The sequence below is a fragment of the Pleurodeles waltl genome, chromosome 1_2 (assembly GCF_031143425.1).
Source record: "Pleurodeles waltl isolate 20211129_DDA chromosome 1_2, aPleWal1.hap1.20221129, whole genome shotgun sequence".
Classification (NCBI taxonomy): domain Eukaryota; kingdom Metazoa; phylum Chordata; class Amphibia; order Caudata; family Salamandridae; genus Pleurodeles; species Pleurodeles waltl.
This window is the reverse complement of record NC_090437.1, coordinates 306128730-306147246: the sequence shown is the minus strand read 5'-3', so window position 1 is coordinate 306147246 and position 18517 is coordinate 306128730. Positions and strand designations below refer to the sequence as shown.

General features: G+C 42.9%; 1 protein-coding gene across 1 annotated transcript in view; it reads right to left on the bottom strand.

Moving 5' to 3' along the window:
* The window catches only part of SMC2 (structural maintenance of chromosomes 2), a 348380-nt gene that overhangs the window by 137185 nt on the left and 192678 nt on the right, over nt 1-18517 (bottom strand). Inside the window, exons 16-19 of the mRNA XM_069238504.1 lie at nt 16148-16283; nt 8360-8484; nt 7530-7723; nt 2326-2469 (exon numbers count right to left, since the gene is read on the bottom strand). Of these exons, the coding sequence (XP_069094605.1) occupies nt 2326-2469; nt 7530-7723; nt 8360-8484; nt 16148-16283 (599 nt within the window). The remainder of the gene's footprint in view (nt 1-2325; nt 2470-7529; nt 7724-8359; nt 8485-16147; nt 16284-18517) is intronic.

Genomic DNA, 18517 nt, shown 5'->3' with positions numbered 1-18517 from the left:
CTGCAGCATCTGTATGACCCCCGCCCCCACTCCCAAAATGGGGACCCCCCCATTGCAAAAGCATTGGGCGTCCGATGCTGTGACTGCACCCGGCACCCAGCCACCCCTATGCCGCTGAAGATGTCAGTTTGGTGCTGACCTGTGCCCCCCCTTCTCACTCACCCCTGGTGCTCATCCAAACCCCCCAGGTCTGCCCCCAAGTCACGAGTAACTACCTTCAACCTGTCTTCTTCCAAGTGCCCCCAATCCTCATAGGATACCATTAAAAAAACAGACACCAACTTTGACCTCTGCACCAAGCTACCCCTGTGTTTCTGGTGGTGCACTTTTGGGGTCAACTTGAACTTCGACCTGTGGACATACTAACTCCCGAAGACTGGGATCGTAAGTCAAGTAATTCCCTGTAAACTGTGCTAACACTTTTCCTCCCCTAGGACTGCATTGGTTCCTATGAAAAATTACATTAAGTGTCAACTTTTGAAATTTAAAAAAGTATTACTTTCAAACTATTTTACCTGCAAAATCTAAACAAAGTACATTTGATACATATGCTTGATACTAACTTACAACTGTAGTTACCTGCAACAAAGATCTTTCGGTTCAAGAAATAAAATAAAAACATTTTTGCTATATAAAAAAGTTTGGCCTACAATAAGTCATTGAGTGTGTGCTTCATTTCTTGACTGTGTGTACAACAAATGCTTTGCACTACCCTCTGATGATTGTAACTGCTCGACCACACTACCTCAAAAGAGAGCATTAGAATCATCTACTTTAGCCCCTGTTAAGCCTCTAGGGGTCCACTGGACTGTGCACATTATACCTCATTTTGGTATTGTAGATACAGAGCCGGCTTCCTACACGAGTTCCAGACTGAAGAACCTCTGTCCAGAGGTTAATCCTGGCTGCCACTGAAGGCAACTCAAGGTCCAAGACCTCAGCTGCTCTTCTCTTACCACCATGGAATAGGAAGCTCCCTCCTCCGTAGCCAAGGTAAGAGAAGAAAGCATGCCATTATCTGGATAAGTTTCCAGTCCGCTGGCCTCAGCCTCTCCCTATTCGTCACCTTAAGTAGCCCATAATAAAAGGGGCTCAGAATTCAACATAGGAGGCTAGGCTCCTGCCAGCGTCCGAGTCGTACAATGCCCATCTGGCTCCATGTCGGAGTCAGCAGTGAGAAAGGGGATGGCACTGCCAGTGGGCATGGGCGGCGCTGGGAGCATCCGGCTGACGGATGAGGAGAAGCCGAAGAACGCTTCTACTTTATGCTTTTCTTCTTGTGCCTTGGTTCACTCTATCGGGATTGGACAACATGGAGGACTCTGCGACTGGTACCGGACCTTCCTCTCGACCGGAACCTCGACTTGGGACTCCATCAGCTTCAGGGACCGCTTTCTTGAAGTTTTTAGACGCTTGGCTTGACACTCTGAGAATGATTTTGGGGCGTGGTCGTGCTCCAGGCACCAAAGACAAGAAGTGCAGATCATTCACGGACATCGCCCTATGACAAACGCAGGGCTTAAACCGGATCTTCTTCAATGACATCCTTGATGCACCAGGATTTGAAAACTTGAAAATCTTCAACACAAAGTTGAAAAAAAGGCCAGTCAAAAAAGGGAAACAGCAGACCCACTGTGCCCACTGCTTGCTGCACTTTGAAGAAAACTAATGTTTTGAGCCAAGTACCCCAAAAAACAACATGTAAAGAATTAAATGGTCAAATACCACCATCTCGGGGGGTTGTGGAAACATTTACAACCTACTTGGCCTTGTGGTCTATGATGTCACCAGAGTCCCATGGTGGTATTACTGACCACTATTACACTGTTAGCTGTTATGTGCACTTAAAAAAAAAAAATCTATACCTACACACACTTACTTGTGCTGTAATATTTCTGGTAATGTAGTGAGTTCCCATTTAGTAGATGTGTGGAAAGTGTCATATGTGGTTGTTTCATTGTAATAGATTGGCATCCAAGTCAACAACCAATGTTACAGCCTTTAGTTAATATGGTAGAAACCAGCAAATGTCACTAACTCATACACACTTCAGTATCACTTGCATGCCTAAGTGTAACAACAAATTGACAGTCACAGGACTAAAGCACCCTCAAGCTTGACAACTAATGCTCCCCACATAGGGCAGACAGACATTCTCCAGTCACTCTAGTAACAGTTGTAAAAAAAAAAAAAAAAACTGATAAGTACTGGACAGCGCTTTGGGTGTAATCCTGTATTCTGAAACCACTATATAAATCACAGACTACAAATGCACCTCTGCTTTGCAGAAATCTGTAGTCAGGACAGCTTTGGCTTGATTCTCACCTTATTCTTCAACACATCGGCTGTCATAATCTCAATCTGTTCCTGGTACGCCTTAATAGCTGTGTCCACAGCTTCAATTTGCGTTTTATAGGTAGTCTGTTCTCTTTTTAGCTCGTCCAGTTCCAAAACTAAAGCTTCAACCTCCTGTGAAAATAAAATTTAACATTTTATAACATGAATCTGTACTTCCATACAGTTAAAGTCTACAATTAATCTTCTCTCAATTGTCCATAATATTACAAATACTAACCAATCCATTCAATTTCACGTGTCTTTGCTTGGTAATGCAATAATTCTTGGTAAATATAATCTATATTGCTGTTATTTCATATTTTTGTAAAATAACCTATATATGGTAAAAGCTGGGGGCTACTAGCTGAGTGCAACTTCTTGCAGGTTCAGATATGAATTTTGCTTATCAGTTGCAAAAAGACTAGCCCTCCAGATAATCACAATAAGCAGAAAATCATGTTATGTATACGCAGCCATTTGAAAAAGTGGAGCTAACATCAATTCCTCCAAGATGGCTTTTGTCACTTGGCAATTTGGGGGTCTGAGAGTATGGAGTCCATAATCATACCCATGTACTTGTGTCGATATGTTAAATGAAGCCCCTTAGGCCAAACTACAATTGGTTTTTCATGTTACACAGGTTAAGATCTGTTTTCAACTGCCTGCAGCACTTGATGAGTCTACGTTTCCGAAAATTTGATTGGGTTTTTACATTTAAGAATAGTTAGAGCATAGTCTCCATACATTCAGCATTTAACTATAAAAGAGTTGAAAGCTCAAGAAGTAGGGATTAGCATTAGGTTGATGACATAAATAGGTTTACTGGTTGAGCTGCTAAGAGTTCTATCTAGTATTAGTTATTTTTAAAGTTCATCCACGGTCCACAATGGTGGACCGCATTAAATGTTGTTAATAGTGGTGCAATATAGAGGTTTAAGTTGAAGTAAATGATTTTATTGCTCAGGGTGATGAGATGTGTGTAAGGAAATGCCTCCTTGGCATGGTTACCCCCTGACTTTTTGCCTTTGCTGATGCTATGTTTTGAATTGAAAGTGTGCTGAGGCCTGCTAACCAGGCCCCAGCACCAGTGTTCTTTCCCTAACCTGTACCATTGTTTCCACAATTGGCACAACCCTGGCACCTAGGTAAGTCCCTTGTAACTGGTACCACTGGTACCAAGGGCCCTGATGCCAGGGAAGGTCTATAAGGGCTGCAGCATATCTTATGCCACCCTGGGGACCCCTCACTCAGCACAGACACACTGCTTGCCAGCTTGTGTGTGCTAGTAGGGATAAAAAGACTAAGTCGACATGGCACTCCCCTCAGGGTGCCATGCCAACCTCACACTGCCTATGGCATAGGTAAGTCACCCCTCTAGCAGGCCTTACAGCCCTAAGGCAGGGTGCACTATACCACAGGTGAGGGCATAGGTGCATGAGCACTATGCCCCTACAGTGTCTAAGCAAAACCTTAGACATTGTAAGTGCAGAGTAGCCATAAGAATATATGGTCTGGGAGTCTGTCAAAAACGAACTCCACAGCTCCATAATGGCTACACTGAATACTGGGAAGTTTGGTATCAAACTTCTCAGAATAATAAACCCACACTGATGCCAGTGTTGGATTTATTAAAAAATGCACACAGAGGGCATCTTAGAGATGCCCCCTGTATTTTACCCAATTGTTCAGTGCAGGACTGACTGGTCTCTGCCAGCCTGCTGCTGAGAGACGAGTTTCTGACCCCATGCAGTGAGAGCCTTTGTGCTCTGGGGACAGAAACAAAGCCTGCTCTGGGTGGAGGTGCTTCACACCTCCCCCCCTGCAGGAACTGTAACACCTAGCAGTGAGCTTTAAAGGCTCAAGCTTCGTGTTACAATGGCCCAAGACACTCCAGCTAGTGGAGATGCCCGCCCCCTGGACCCAGCCCCCACTTTTGGCAGCAAGTCCAGGAGAGATAATGAGAAAAACAAGGAGGAGTCACTGTCCAGTCAGGACAGCCCCTAAGGTGTCCTGAGCTGAGGTGACTAACTTTTAGAAATCCTCCATCTTGCAGATGGAGGATTCCCCCAATAGGGATAGGAATGTGACCCCCTCCCCTTGGGAGGAGGCACAGAGGGTGTACCCACCCTCAGGGCTAGTAGCCATTGTCTACTAACCCCCCCAGACCTAAACACGCCCTTAAATTTAGTATTTAAGGGCTTCCCTGAACCTAAGAATTTAGATTCCTGCAACTTACAAGAAGAGGACTGCTGAGCTGAAAACCCCTGCAGAAGAAGAAAGAAGACACCAACTGCTTTGGCCCCAGTCCTACCAGCCTGTCTCCTGCCTTCTAAAGAAACCTGCTCCAGCGACGCTTTCCCAAGGACCAGCGACCTCTGAATCCTCAGAGGACTGCCCTGCTTCAAGAAAGACTAGAAACTCCAGAGGACAGCCGCCCTGTTCCAAAAAGACTGCAACTTTGTTTCAGAGGAGCAGATTTAAAGACCCCTGCAATCCCCGCAAGAAGCGTGAGACTTGCAACACTGCACCCGGCGACCCCGACTCGACTGGTGAAGAACCAACACCTCAGGGAGGACCCTCCGGCGACTCCGAGACCGTGAGTAACCAAAGTTGTCCCCTCTGAGCCCCCACAGCGACGCCTGCAGAGGGAATCCCGAGGCTCCCCCTGACCGCGACTGCCTGACTCTAAAATCCCAACGGCTGGAAAAGACCCTGCACCCGCAGCCCCCAGCACCTGAAGGATCGGAACTCCAGTGCAGGAGTGACCCCCAGGAGGCCCTCTCCCTTGCCCAGGTGGTGGCTACCCCGAGGATCCCCCCCCCCCGCCTGCCTGCACCGCTGAAGAGACCCCTTGGTCTCCCATTGGAAACCCAACGCTTGTTTGCACACTGCACCCGGCCGCCCCCGCGCTGCTGAGGGTGTACTTTTTGTGTGGACTTGTGTCCCACCCGGTGCCCTACAAAACCCCCCCTGGTCTGCCCTCCGAAGACACGGGTACTTACCTGCTGGCAGACTGGAACCGGGGCACCCCCTTCTCTCCATTGAAGCCTATGCGTGTTGGGCACCACTTTGAACTCTGCACCTGACCGGCCCTGGGCTGCTGGTGTGGTGACTTTGGGGTTGCTCTGAACCCCCAACGGTGGGCTACCTTGGACCCCAATCTTAACCCCGTAGGTGGTGTACTTACCTGCAAAACCTAACAATACTTTACCTCCCCCAGGAACTGTGAAAATTGCACTGTGTCCACTTTTAAAACAGCTAAATGTGTTTTATGTAAAAAGTATATATGCTACTGTGATTATTCAACATTCCTAAAGTACTTACCTGCAATACCTTTCAAATGAGATATTACATGTAGAATTTGAACCTGTGGTTCTTAAAATAAACTAAGAAAATATATTTTTCTATACAAAAACCTATTGGATGGAATTGTCTCTGAGTGTGTGTTCCTCATTTATTGCCTGTGTGTATTTACAACAAATGCTTAACACTACTCCTTTGATAAGCCTACTGCTCGACCACACTACCACAAAATAGAGCATTAGTATTATCTCTTTTTGCCACTATCTTACCTCTAAGGGGAACCCTTGGACTCTGTGCATGCTATTCCTTACTTTGAAATAGCACATACAGAGCCAACTTCCTACAGTACAGAACAGGACCTTACTTGGAAAAGGATTGTTTTAAGAGTTAATAGTTTACCCTATGGGTAAAAGAAAAGAAAACATAAAAGGTAAATGTACTGATTTCACAATCTTGGTGGTAACCTCAGTAGCCAGGTACCTCACAAAGTTTCAAAACTTTTTTGGGAGCACAAACAACCACAGAAGTACACATTTAAGACCCAAAGGGAGGCACTTAAAGGCTCACAGGGTGCCTGGCAGAGGCCATAAGAGGGTACAGTCAAGGCCCAGTTGCTACTGGTCTAGAAGCCACTTCAGGGAAAATGCCTCTTGGAGATTCTGGTCTCCCTGTAGCCACAAAAGTCAACCAAATGATCCTTGAGACTACTTCTTAGTCCAGGTTACAAGAATAAGCAGGTGCAGTCCTTCAGGGCTTCCCTCAGGTCACAGACAACAGGTCAGGCCCTCTTCTGGAGGTCCAGAAAGTGTTGGGTAGGTGCCACATTTATGCCTGGCACTAGCTTGTGAGGGAGCGACTTCTGTGTACTTCCTAGGCAATGTGGTATAAGTCCCCAGAGGTAACCCTACCCATGCTATCAACAGTTCCTGTTTACCCTTCTGCAAACAATCCCACAGTGCTCCTCAATCTCAAAATCAAAAATGGATCAACCCTTTTGGCCTTGTGCAGAGAGCCTGTGTACTCAACCCAGTTTTGTGTCCGGGGTAATGAGCAGTCCTGTTCTCGGATTACTCAAAGCTGGTTCTGGGAGGAGCTTTCCTCCAACTGCTTTTGGTGCCAACCACTACATTGGATTTTTATAAATTATAAAAATTAAATCTCTGAATGTATTACTTTGATGCTACAGGCCAAAAGATAAAGATCAGCCAGACCAGTGGCAAAGTCGTTTTGGGCCTAATCACGATGGAGAGAACATGCCATTTCTAAAGGTCAAACATGTTCCACTCCTATTATGCACTCCACCTTGGGGGCCAGCAAGGTACACTTAGGGCTGGCTTATTGAATATATAAAATCAGGTTCTCCTACCTGTCCATAGAGTGATTTTGACAGGTCTGTACATTTGGGTTTAAGTTGCTATCAGGCTACACAGAGGCCTAAATCTATGTTTTCACTTGTCACACTAGTGGATGGCAGGAGTGCTGGAGTCCACAGGTGACATTTAAACTTTCCATGCTACGGGAGTAGTTTCTCCATCATATACTATGGCCTTATAGGAGAGTTAAATATGACAATCAAGAATTAGGCAATTCCTTCATGTTTAAGGGCCAGAGCACATACACTTAGCACTGGACAGCAGTGCCCCAATGTGCAGTTTAAAGACCAGCAATAAAATTCAGCCAAAAAAAATGGAGCTGACCACTCAAAAAGAGGCATTTTCTCACAGGATTTCAGTCTCAAGATCAATCTAAGACTTTTAGCCCATACAGCAGGATACATTAAAACAGAGAGAACTAAAGAAAAAGAACAGACCTTTTTAAGTCACACTTGGTTCACACACTTGGTCCACTTTGATTTGACACTCAGCTTTCACATTTATTTATATCTATACCTGCTGCTTTTCCTTAAACTTTTTGTTGAAGGCATCTGCTTTTTTCTTTGCAGCATCAACTTTTTGCTGAGCTTCCTTCAGTTCTCTCTCTCGCTCAGCTTCAGCATTTTTCATCTTATTCTCCAACACTTTATATTTTTCCTCTGCCTTTTTTTGAACCTCTTTTGTTTTCTTCAGTGTTTCTTCACTTTCCTCTGAAATCAGAAAGTTTCATTTGATTATTTATAAGTTTAATTTAATGGGACTTTTGAAAAACACTATTGGACAGAGCATGACGTTTTGTAACCAGAAAACAATAAAAGGTTAGACTCCATAAAGGTCTGCTTCCAGTCCAGCTCCTCAAAAGTTTGCTGGAAGCCATTTGCTTTCTTGTATAAAAATAGGCTCTGGTGCAGCTAGTGCAAAGCACAGTAATAAGAAGGTACATTATTTAGTTCCAATCCACTTAAATAGATATTGTGACGCAAACCGGGCACACTAGTTTATTCCAATCCACTTATACATTGTGGTGCATCATCTTTCACAATCAACCACAAAGTAAGGATTCTTGCACAACGGGTGAAGCTGTAGTTTAAAGTTCAAGAAGCTGATGGAATAGCTTATAACAGCTATATCAGATTCTAGAAATGTAAAGAATCAAAGTTGCACCAAATCAAATGTTTTGTGATTTACTAATTATCCCGGTGAATCTGCCTTACGTTTAAATATGAACTCCCAGAAAGCCACTTTTCTTTTAACTGGCCCATCTTTAGTTTTAAAATTCCATAAGATTAAAGTCCATAAGATGCAAGCTTTAAACATTCAACAATGCAATAATACACTCATGTTACCAATAGTTTTTTTGAGTGTCTCAAGTTCCTCCTGTTGCTTGTGATAAGAACTTTGTTGCAATTTAGTCTGTAGTAATTCAACTTCTTCAGACTTCATTTCCCATTGTTGCTTTAGCTGACGATATCTAAAAAAAAAAAAATAATTATCCAATTGTTTCTTTTTGTACAGTAGTTATAGATATGAGAACAGATTTCCTTCAAGCAAAACCTGTGAGTGTCACGATAACCTTACGAACCAGCATATTGCACCAATCAGATAAAGTTGAAAACAATTTATAAACTTCACAGGATTCAACACCCTTTTCTCTTATTTGCTTGTTAATTTTAATCTGCACTTCATTCTATCTCAAGGTCAAGTCTCTATCCAGGTAGCCTGCCAGTGTCTTCATTCTAATGTATTTTAGAATGCTTAGAAATAATTATTTCTTGTCTATTTTACAACACTTTGCTTTTGAGCTAGAGGTATTGCATTTATACCTTTAAAATACAATCAACAGTGAGACAACTATATTTGCAACAACACTAGTCAGGTAACATTTTAAAATCTAAACTACAATGACAAAAGACATTTGCCAATTAGTACCAAATGTATTTGGTAACACATGCGGCAAGTCTCTTGCCTTGACTTCTAACATTTATTATATTGTCTTCTCAACCAGTTGATGCAGGGATTACTGGTATCTTGCTGATTAGTAATATATGCCACTTTGACCTCAAAGCTAAAATACTAGAGACAAAATCACAATTGCTATCAACTCATTATCATGTGGCAAAGCTGGAAATATATTTTGCCAGTTATCTGGCATTAACGCTGTACACCATCATTGGAGTCCACCACTGGATACATGAAATGCATCTCCCACCCGTAGGGCTGAACTTCTTCAGCACGAGATTTGAAGCTGGGCAAGATCACCCCATGATGCAGAAAAGGAAAGTAGTGTGGCAGGTGCAACCATTTCTACCCTTTGGTGTCACCCAAAATGGTTTCCCAAGTTTAATTCCAGACTGACACCCTGGAAGAGTAGAAGGGTTTCACAGCACTTGGAGAAACATTTTCTAGGTAGATACGCTGTCAGCTTGGCTCTGTCAAAGATAAACAACCTGCACAGTAAATAACATCCATTTAAAAAATAATCTGAGGCATGGCTCATTTAGTCTCAGCCAGGCCTGAAGAACATTCTTTATTATTATTAACATTTTTGTTGTGCTTGGTTGGGCCAACCAACTATTAAGATATTAAGAGGGAAGGATAAGTGCAAAACACCACTGAACTATATGTTTCTATTAGTCAAATACACTCTGAAAGCCAGTGCTCTACTTTCACAGGTGAAGATTTCTCAGTAGGCCGTATAGGATTCTCAGTAATGTTTTTTAAAAATAAGTTACTTACTTGTGGTAACTAGCTTTCTGGTGGATATCCTACCTGCAGATTCCTCAGCTGTAGAACAATCCTCAGGGGTCAGGCAGAATCATGAAACTTCAAAGTAACAAAGTCGCAGGCAGAGAGTGTTGACTCAGACAGTGCCAGAAGTGGCATCAGATGATGCCACCAATGCCATAAAGTTCACCCCCTGAGTATCAACATCAGCTCCTTTCTATTTTTTCCAAGCCACGGAGGCGAGAAGGTGTACAGACATCGATGAATAGCAATACTAAACAATTGAGGTGGAATCGTATTAACTTTTCCTATAAGTCATCCATCAAACTGATGCAGGTGGGCCTGTGAGGAACCTGCAGGTAGATAGACCATCTATCACAAAGATAGCACAGTTACTTTTTTTCTGATGGATGCTTCTACCAGCAGATTCCTCATATGTTTAACAGATTTCACAGCAATACCCTGCCGCTAAGGCAGGTTGATGGATGATTCAGACCAGGAAATCCTGCAAGACTGGTCTAGAGAGGTGTCTACCCCTCTGCACCAAGGCAGTAACGCTATGCAGAGGTGCGCAGGGAAGCCCATGTTGCAGCTTTACAGATAACTGCAATTGAGACACCCAGAGTGCGTAAGTGGTGGACTTCCCCCTTGTGGAATGGGTTCTGATCCTGTCGGATGGCTGCTTTTTTGGCAGGGGCGTAGCAGGTCTTAATGCAGAGGATAATCCTTCGGTATCAGGTCGTCTCCTGTACCATCTCCCTCCTTCTTGGCTAACGAAGAGCCCACTGAGAGCTGGTGGTTTGACTGGTATTTCTTGGGGCAGTCCAGGGAGCAGTTAATCGCCCGCCTAGGACCCAACCAGTGCAACCATTCCTCCTCCTTCGTAGGCTAAGGTGGGGAGTAGAAGGTTAGAAAGGTAAGAGATTTGTCAAGGTGAAAGGGAGTGATCACTTTGGGAAGTAAACCAGCCTTGGTTCGCAACACTAACTTGTCTGGGAAGGTAGTGAACGGAGGGCGACAGCTAAGGGCCTGCACCTCACTGACCCCTCTGGCAGACGTGATGGCAACCAAAAAAACTGTTATGAGGATCAACATGGAAAGGGTATAAACTATGCAGGGGATCAAAAGGAGTCACCATAAAAAATATCAGAAGCAAATTCAAGTCGCACTGAAGAACCCCAAAGGGGGTAGGATGAAAAACAGTAGTCAGGACCTTAAGAAAATGCATGACAAAAGGGGACTTAAACAAGGATGGTTAAGTCAGCAGAGAAGAAAGCAGACAAGGCTGCTAGATAGTCCTTCACAGTTCCAATGACACATTCATCTGAACCACAGAAAGAGCAAACTACAGCACTTTGGATAACTTGACCTGCAAAGGTATCAACACCGCCTAGGCAGCTCAAAGGAGGTCATTTGTTCAAGCACAATCTCCAAGCATGAAGTTGGAGGTCTCAGATAGGGGTGCAGAACTAGCCCCCTTGACTGGGAGAGTAGGTCCAGCCTGAATGGAAGAAGAAGCGGGGGACACAGAGAAGCACAGAAAGTCTGAGTACTACACCCTTCCCTGCCAATCCGGTGCAATGAGAATGCCTTGGCCATGGTCTTGGTGACTCTTTCTTGGAACTCGATGAATCCAGGTATGGGGGAACAAGTAATGCAGCTGAAAGTTTCACTTCAACTGAAAAACGTTTGCCAAGGCTCCTCTCAACAGATACTGGAAGGAGCAAAACTGCTGGTAATGAACATTTTTCGAGAAGGCAAATAAGACCAACTGAGGAGTGCTCCACAGATTGAAGATGTCCTGGACTACCTCCAATAGAAGACGCCCCTTGTGACTGGCAGGATAACAGAGGTTCAGGCTTTCAGCTTTGACATTTAGAGACCCCGCTAGGTGATTGGCGATAAGCCATATGCCCTGGCAATAAGCCCAGAATTATATTCAACAATTTTGGCAAAGATGATTAGACTCTATTCTCCCTTGCTTGTTGACGTTCCACATCGCAGTCATATTGTCCATCAAGATCAGGACAGAGCAACATTTGATGGAGGAGGAAGGCTTGGCGTGCCAGTCAAATTGTTCACAGTTCTGACAGGTTGATGTGAAGCACCTGCTTCTCCAGAGATGAGGCCCCTGATCTCCAAATCCCCCAAATGAGCTTTTCACCCCAGGGTGGAGCCACCTGTCAGTACCGTTGTCACAGCCGGAGGAGCTGTGAAGGCCATCTCATGTTTCAGGTTTTGCCTTGCTCCCCCATCAAGCCACTTCTGCCACAACGCTGGGGGACATCATGATGGAGCTCAACAAGTTCTCCCCATCTGGGAGTCACTGCCTGCAGAGGCATGAGAGCAAGGCCCTCATGTGCCAATGTGAGTTGTGACTAGAATACAGGAAACCAAGAGAACCAGGATTTTGCAAGACTCATAGGACTGGGACTTTCGTGCCTTGGTGGGAGAATGGAACCATCTCCAGGATGTCTCAGAATCTGAGGGTAAAAAGGAGGGTGATTTCCAACAACAACCCTGTGAACTGGAGTTGTTGGGCTCGTTAATCAAACACCCAAGGCCAAAACAACAGAGATGCCTTCGACTGCAGGAGGCACACCATCTACAGTGAACTGGCTTTGAGAAGACAGTCATCCAGTTATGGGAAAATGGGGATGCCTGTCTGGTATGGCCTGCAAACACTGCCATCTCCTTCGTGAAACGTCAAGTGCTGATGACAAACCAAAGGGTAGTACCACTAATTGGTAGTGTGTGAACCCTTCACAAATCGCAAGTACTTCTAATGAGAAAGCAGGCTAGGGATGTGGAAGTACACATCCTGCAGGTCAAGGGACACCATCCAATTTCCAATCTCCAACACTGAGAAAACTTTCAATGTGGTATGTGACTTAATACAAATTTCTTCATCTGCAATTGAAAGAAGAAAAAAAATGTAGAATAGCAACACCGCACAAGTAGAAAAAGTTACATGATTTATAAATATACATTCAACATTTATAAAGACTTGTCAATACATTGTGTTTCCATGTAAAAAATATTTATATTCAAGCACCACTTCATAATAGAAATATTCAATTTCATCAAAATCAACAAAGAAATGTAATAATGAGTAGATATCGTCAAATGAACTCTTTCCTACACAAATTCTTATACATAAGAAATAGAGGGACCAAGAGGATGGGCACACCCATAGCTTCCCTTGCAATCAATGCACTCTTGTACCAGCTCATGGCAAAGGTATTTTTACAGGCTTTATAAACATATAGTACCACTGAACTTTACATGCCGCAAAACCAGACCCATTGCTTAGCCAAAGTATGATTGGCAACATAAGCAGGGCCTGCTACACAGCCAAACACCATTATTCAGATCTGTAGCAAGCCACATGCACCGTCAGTCAGACTGAACATGTGAGTGCAGCAACAGGCCTCGCATGTGGATATGCAGAATGAAGAAATGGGCCTGCTATTACCTAATAGCCTGACTCGAGAAGAGACAAGGTAGAGTTGAGGTAATTGCCTAAGTGTCTGTGTGCATGCTTGCATGTGTCACTCGTGTGTGTCAAAAAGATAGAACAGAGTGCGTGTAATCTGTCGTTTATTGGCTGGAATTTTGTTTATTTTGCCCTGTAAAGCAGTCTCTGTAATTTGTTGGCTGAAAGCAGCAATAAGGAAGCAGGAGCTCCCATTAGTCTGGTAGGGCCAATAGTTAAAGGATTTGCACCATGTTTTAGGACACGTGTGTTTTCCAGGTGCTGTGCTCCTCACTTCTCTAATAGGGGTGTGTTATGGTTCCTATGTTGTGAAACAGGTCACAGCCTTCATGCTTCACTCTACAAAGGAACCCTTCTTTCTGCTTGCAGCAGACTTTCTCCCACTGGTAGGCTGAAAAGAATAGTGCACATGCCTGAACTAAACTTGTACCCTGCAGCCTTCTTAAGAATGTGTATGAAGCAATGCATCTACAGTTACAGCGTGAAGTGTTTGATACCACTGACTGCGGAGCACATATGTGGGACAAAGCACCTTCTATGATTTTTCCCATTACTGTGCTTGTTAGTCTCTGCATTAGATAGGTTGGCTAGTCAGTCCTCATGTGCAGCTTGGATCTTTAAGTTGGGTTCGGGGCTGGTGCACGCTTCTCATTTTCCTGCTTATCTGCCCCTCACAGCAATTTGTTCATAATTGTACTTTGTATGCAGTTTTCATTTATAAACAGGTTTTACTTACGTATTAGTTAATTGGGCTTATCATGCATTTGCTTTGTTATAGGTTGATAGTGCATCAATTGCTTATATAAGATGTATCAATATTAATCATAGTGCAAGTTTCAGTAAATGTAAATATGCAATAGAAAATATACGCCAATACTTGCATTTCATATCATTAATCAACTCAATCCTTTGCATAATAATTGGAGGAGGGTACTTACATCTGATATAAAGGCATCTTTGAAAAGATACAGCTTCAACTTCATTTGGGAGTTTACAGCAATCTACATGATACAGACATTTTAGATGAAGGCCACAGACTGGCACAGCCTGCCTTATCTGGGCTATTCGCAGCTCAAAGTAACAAAGGAGCCAAGACACAACCTTCTCAAAAGCACAGTATCTGATCAAAAACAACTTTAGTATCCAGCAGAGGTACGGGTGTTGGAAGCAATGTCCAAATCTCAGGTGTGAGCTTTGGTGCAAAGCGCGGTTTAACTAGATGTTAGAAAAGATGGTGTTTTTTTCTGTAGGATGGATCAATCTCTCAACGCTTTGATTTAAGTTACATCATGTAAATTCCATCTAATAAGTAGCAATACTTTTTACATATTGTCGAATGGTCTATTTAATTATAACAACTGTATTTATTTTTGTAGTAATTCATATAACATGCATTGGATTAGGGCATTAGTTATTAAAGCATTTTTAAATATATATAGTATGGATTTGTTGTGTGTTCATGCATGAGGGAAAAGGGACTATGGACCTCACTAAAAATGATGATCGTGTATTCTCCAAGGACTGAATTACTGAGATGTGTCACCATCAAGTAGACGAAGGGTGGTACGTTGGCTGTCTGCTAGACTTCCTAACTTGAGTTGGCAATTTGAGGTCAGCCTCAATTTCCAGGGGGTTATTGATGACAAAAGGTATGACTGACAATGTGCATAAAAGGAAGTGTAATGTAGAAATGAAGGATGATGCTATATACATTTTGTAACAGAATAAGCCAAAGGACATTGTATACATGGGTCTTTTAAATGTCTATAATACTCGTGGGTTAACACATTTATTTTTGACATTCTGGTGAGTTATTAGACTTGGCTCTATCTTCCAAAGTTGTCTGGGGAGGGTCGAAGGCCTTTCCCTATGCCGCTGCTGAGGGTCAGGCTTGCTGACACACAATGAAAGTACAGGACTATCATTAGTGCCCCTTCATAGCCTATGGCTTTTTAGCCAGTACAGGCTTTAAACTGCAATATTTAGTATCTTTTTTAGTTTTTTAAGGAGCACAAAAGGTCAGACCAATTACCGCTTTCTCACTTCACTCTACACAGAATTCAGAGGTATTTAAAACCATATCTGCCAGGGTTCAACAGGCCCCTGCTAATGATTGCCTCTTTTGACATCACCCCTGAGGAGCATTTTGCCTCACCCCCCCTCCCCACCCATGGCACAATAACCACGCCGTCTTGTAAATATATCTATTCTTTCATGGTTTCATTTCTGTGGATAAGACCGGATCTGAAGAAAGGCTTATAAGTCATTTTCCTGGACTATAGAAAGCAGAATGGCCCTGACTGGGGAAGGGGTTGGAAATGCACATTTGTGAGCAGGTTCTGAATCTTGTGCATAGACTTGCTTCTCTTAAATTCACAACAGGCCCCACATTCACAACAGGCCCCACATTCACAACAGGCCCCACATTCACAACAGGCCCCACAAGTAGCATGTTATACAGCCGTAAAATTGAGTTTCTGGCTCTACAAAGCTGCCTAAATCACATTATTCAAACTTGATGAAAATGTAGTTACACATAAGTGTTAGTGCAACTAATCACTTAACTAGCACCTTTTGAAGTAGTAAGGCTTTTTTGGGACAAAAAGTAAAGACGAAGGCATGATGATGCTATATACACCCTTTGTCACAGTCACCGTCCAAGCAGCACCTTTGGTGTGTATGTGGCCTCATGGCACAGAGAGAAAAACTTGTTCCAACTCATCTTGGCTATTTCAGAAACAGATAGGCTTTTAGGACATTGACACACCCATCAACTTTATTTTCCATTCAAAAACAATATTTTTCTAAAATCCAAAGATTTTGTAATGCACTACATCGATATCTTCTCATGATTTTAAGGCTCCTTCCTTCTAAACATTGAAAGTTAAACATAAAACGACTGTCATGTACTTACTTTTCTACTGTGTTTTTTAGACTACTCAGTTCCCTTTCTAAAGCCTGCAGTTCAGTTTCCTTGGTTTTCAGCTCCTCTTGCACATCTTTTAACTCTTGAAGCTTAGACAGCACAGATGCAGTCTGGGAACGAGCACCTAAGTAAAGGAAAGAATCGAATTGAAAACATTATGCCGCAGCTGTGAGAAACACAGACACCTACTGCAATATTCGTCCCATAGACCGAACTGTCACACCAATGCAATATTACTAAAGTGTGTGGACAGTATGGTAAATGCAAAGAAACACTGAGTGACTCCATTTCCTGCGAAGCCCTACACCCACCAAAACACCCTGCTCCTCTCGGCTAAGTCCCTTCTAACCATACCCAATTCAGAGGTACACTACGTTAAGTGTAGAGTTGAGGAGATGGGGCAATACTTTGCAGGACGGTTCTCAAGTTTGATTTACTGTATGGGGCAGAGTTTTTGTAAGAAATTCAGCCATTTATGTTTTTCCCTTTGGCCTAACCAAATTCGGGGAAAGACTGAACTAGAAAAACAGTGCTTACAGAAAACATATGGAGTCTTGATATCTGGCTTGAAGATAGGCACAAAGGGCACGTGCCCCTGAAAAGCAGTTCAGACAATGATACTCAGACTAGGTTCAGGGTGGAAATCTACTAATCTTTGGTGGGGAGGAGCTGAAGGAGGGAGCAGGCAAACGGTGTTCTGTAGTACAGCAATGAAGGGATCCATGGAAGAGCTAAGTTTCAAATATCAAAATTATTTATTTTGTTAAGAATAGTTTGGGATAAGGTCAAATCCCATGCTCAAATACAACAGTATAAGTATGTGGTCTGTGAGACCACCCTAATCAAACATAAGGTGATCATCATCAAGGATGTAAAATATGGCTACTTCAGTCATGTGCAGAAGCCAGCATGGAAAGAAGAACCAGAGAGTAAGAATCCAAACGCTGTAGATTTCCTTTTCCAGAATATTGGTAGGTAGATGGAATAAGATGCAGATGCACTGAAATTCAGTAAGGTTCATAGGGTCAGCAGAGGGTTTTATTTTTTTATTTTAAGGGAATTTACTTGAGAGGTTTTTCCAATTAGGAAGCACAGCACCTTTGCAGATAGCGATTACAGAACATGGTTAAGATGGGCCAATAATCAAACTGTTTCTAGCCTTTTTGTGGTAATGTGGACTTGACAGGCATCAAGAAGGTAACCTGACTTAGTAGAGTTAAACAAAATCACGGTTTTAATTAGAGAGATTGGTGCAAAATACTCAAAGCAAGACTTTGGTGCTGTTGGTAAAACTAAGAGGAATGCTAACGGGAACTGCATCAAAGGCTTGATAGATGCTCAGAATCTTATTCTTAAACTTCGAATTGGAGTTGCATAAAAAGTAATTTAAAAAAATTGAAAAATCTATTACTTAAGTATTAAAAGGGGTAAAATCATCACAGAAGTCAGCAAGCCATGCAAAACGTTTCACATCTGCAGAAAGAGGTGGGACTTTGTGGAGTGTGTGCATGGAAAACACCAAGAAGCAGGTTACCAAGCAGTTCAGGGTCCAGCTGTCAATCAATGAACAGAGGACTGTGGCAGTTACAAGTGATGAAGCAGCATGCGTAATCACTGTGATGTTTACTCAGGCATTCTGCACGTAGGGTGTAACTGTGCCAGAAAAAAAAAAGAAAAAAAAAGGACAGAATACAGCTTGTAAGGTCTATCAACTTCCTCCAATGAAGTCATAATTAGGGTTCACGGGAGGCAAATACTTGACCACCACATTCTTTAACATTATTTATATTATTCGGGCCTTTGACCAAACAACGGTTAGAGCATCAAACTAGCTTCAGGTATGCATGCATTAGACATACATCATTTGGCACCATTTTTCAACAACAATGACTTTATAAGGGTGAAAAATGAATGAGACTGTCAAAAGTAGTTTCCAAAGTGGTGTAAGAACCCACCAAGTCCAGGAGATACACTCTAAACATTAATCTCATTCTGTGGTCACCAAAGTAAAACAAGATTGCATGCAGAGTCCATAATTAAAATCTACTTTGTTCTAAGGGTCGAGTGCGCATTTGTCAGACCCCCTGTTATAATCTCTCTGTGGGCTTTTAACCACGCCCATCACTTCGCCTTTTAAAATTCCCTTGATTTCATTAGTGAAAGGCGTGTATCCGTCATGCCTTTTCTGGTGTTTAGCCCTCCTCAAGCGCACCGGCCAACTACTGAAAACATACGAGGCTCCATGTTGAACGTATGTTTTCTGGACTACTTTTTATTTTATAGGCAACGCCATCAAACTAGGCAGTAATCAAGTGCTTATCATGACTTCCAGTTTAATTCTGTTGTTTATCCTAGCGC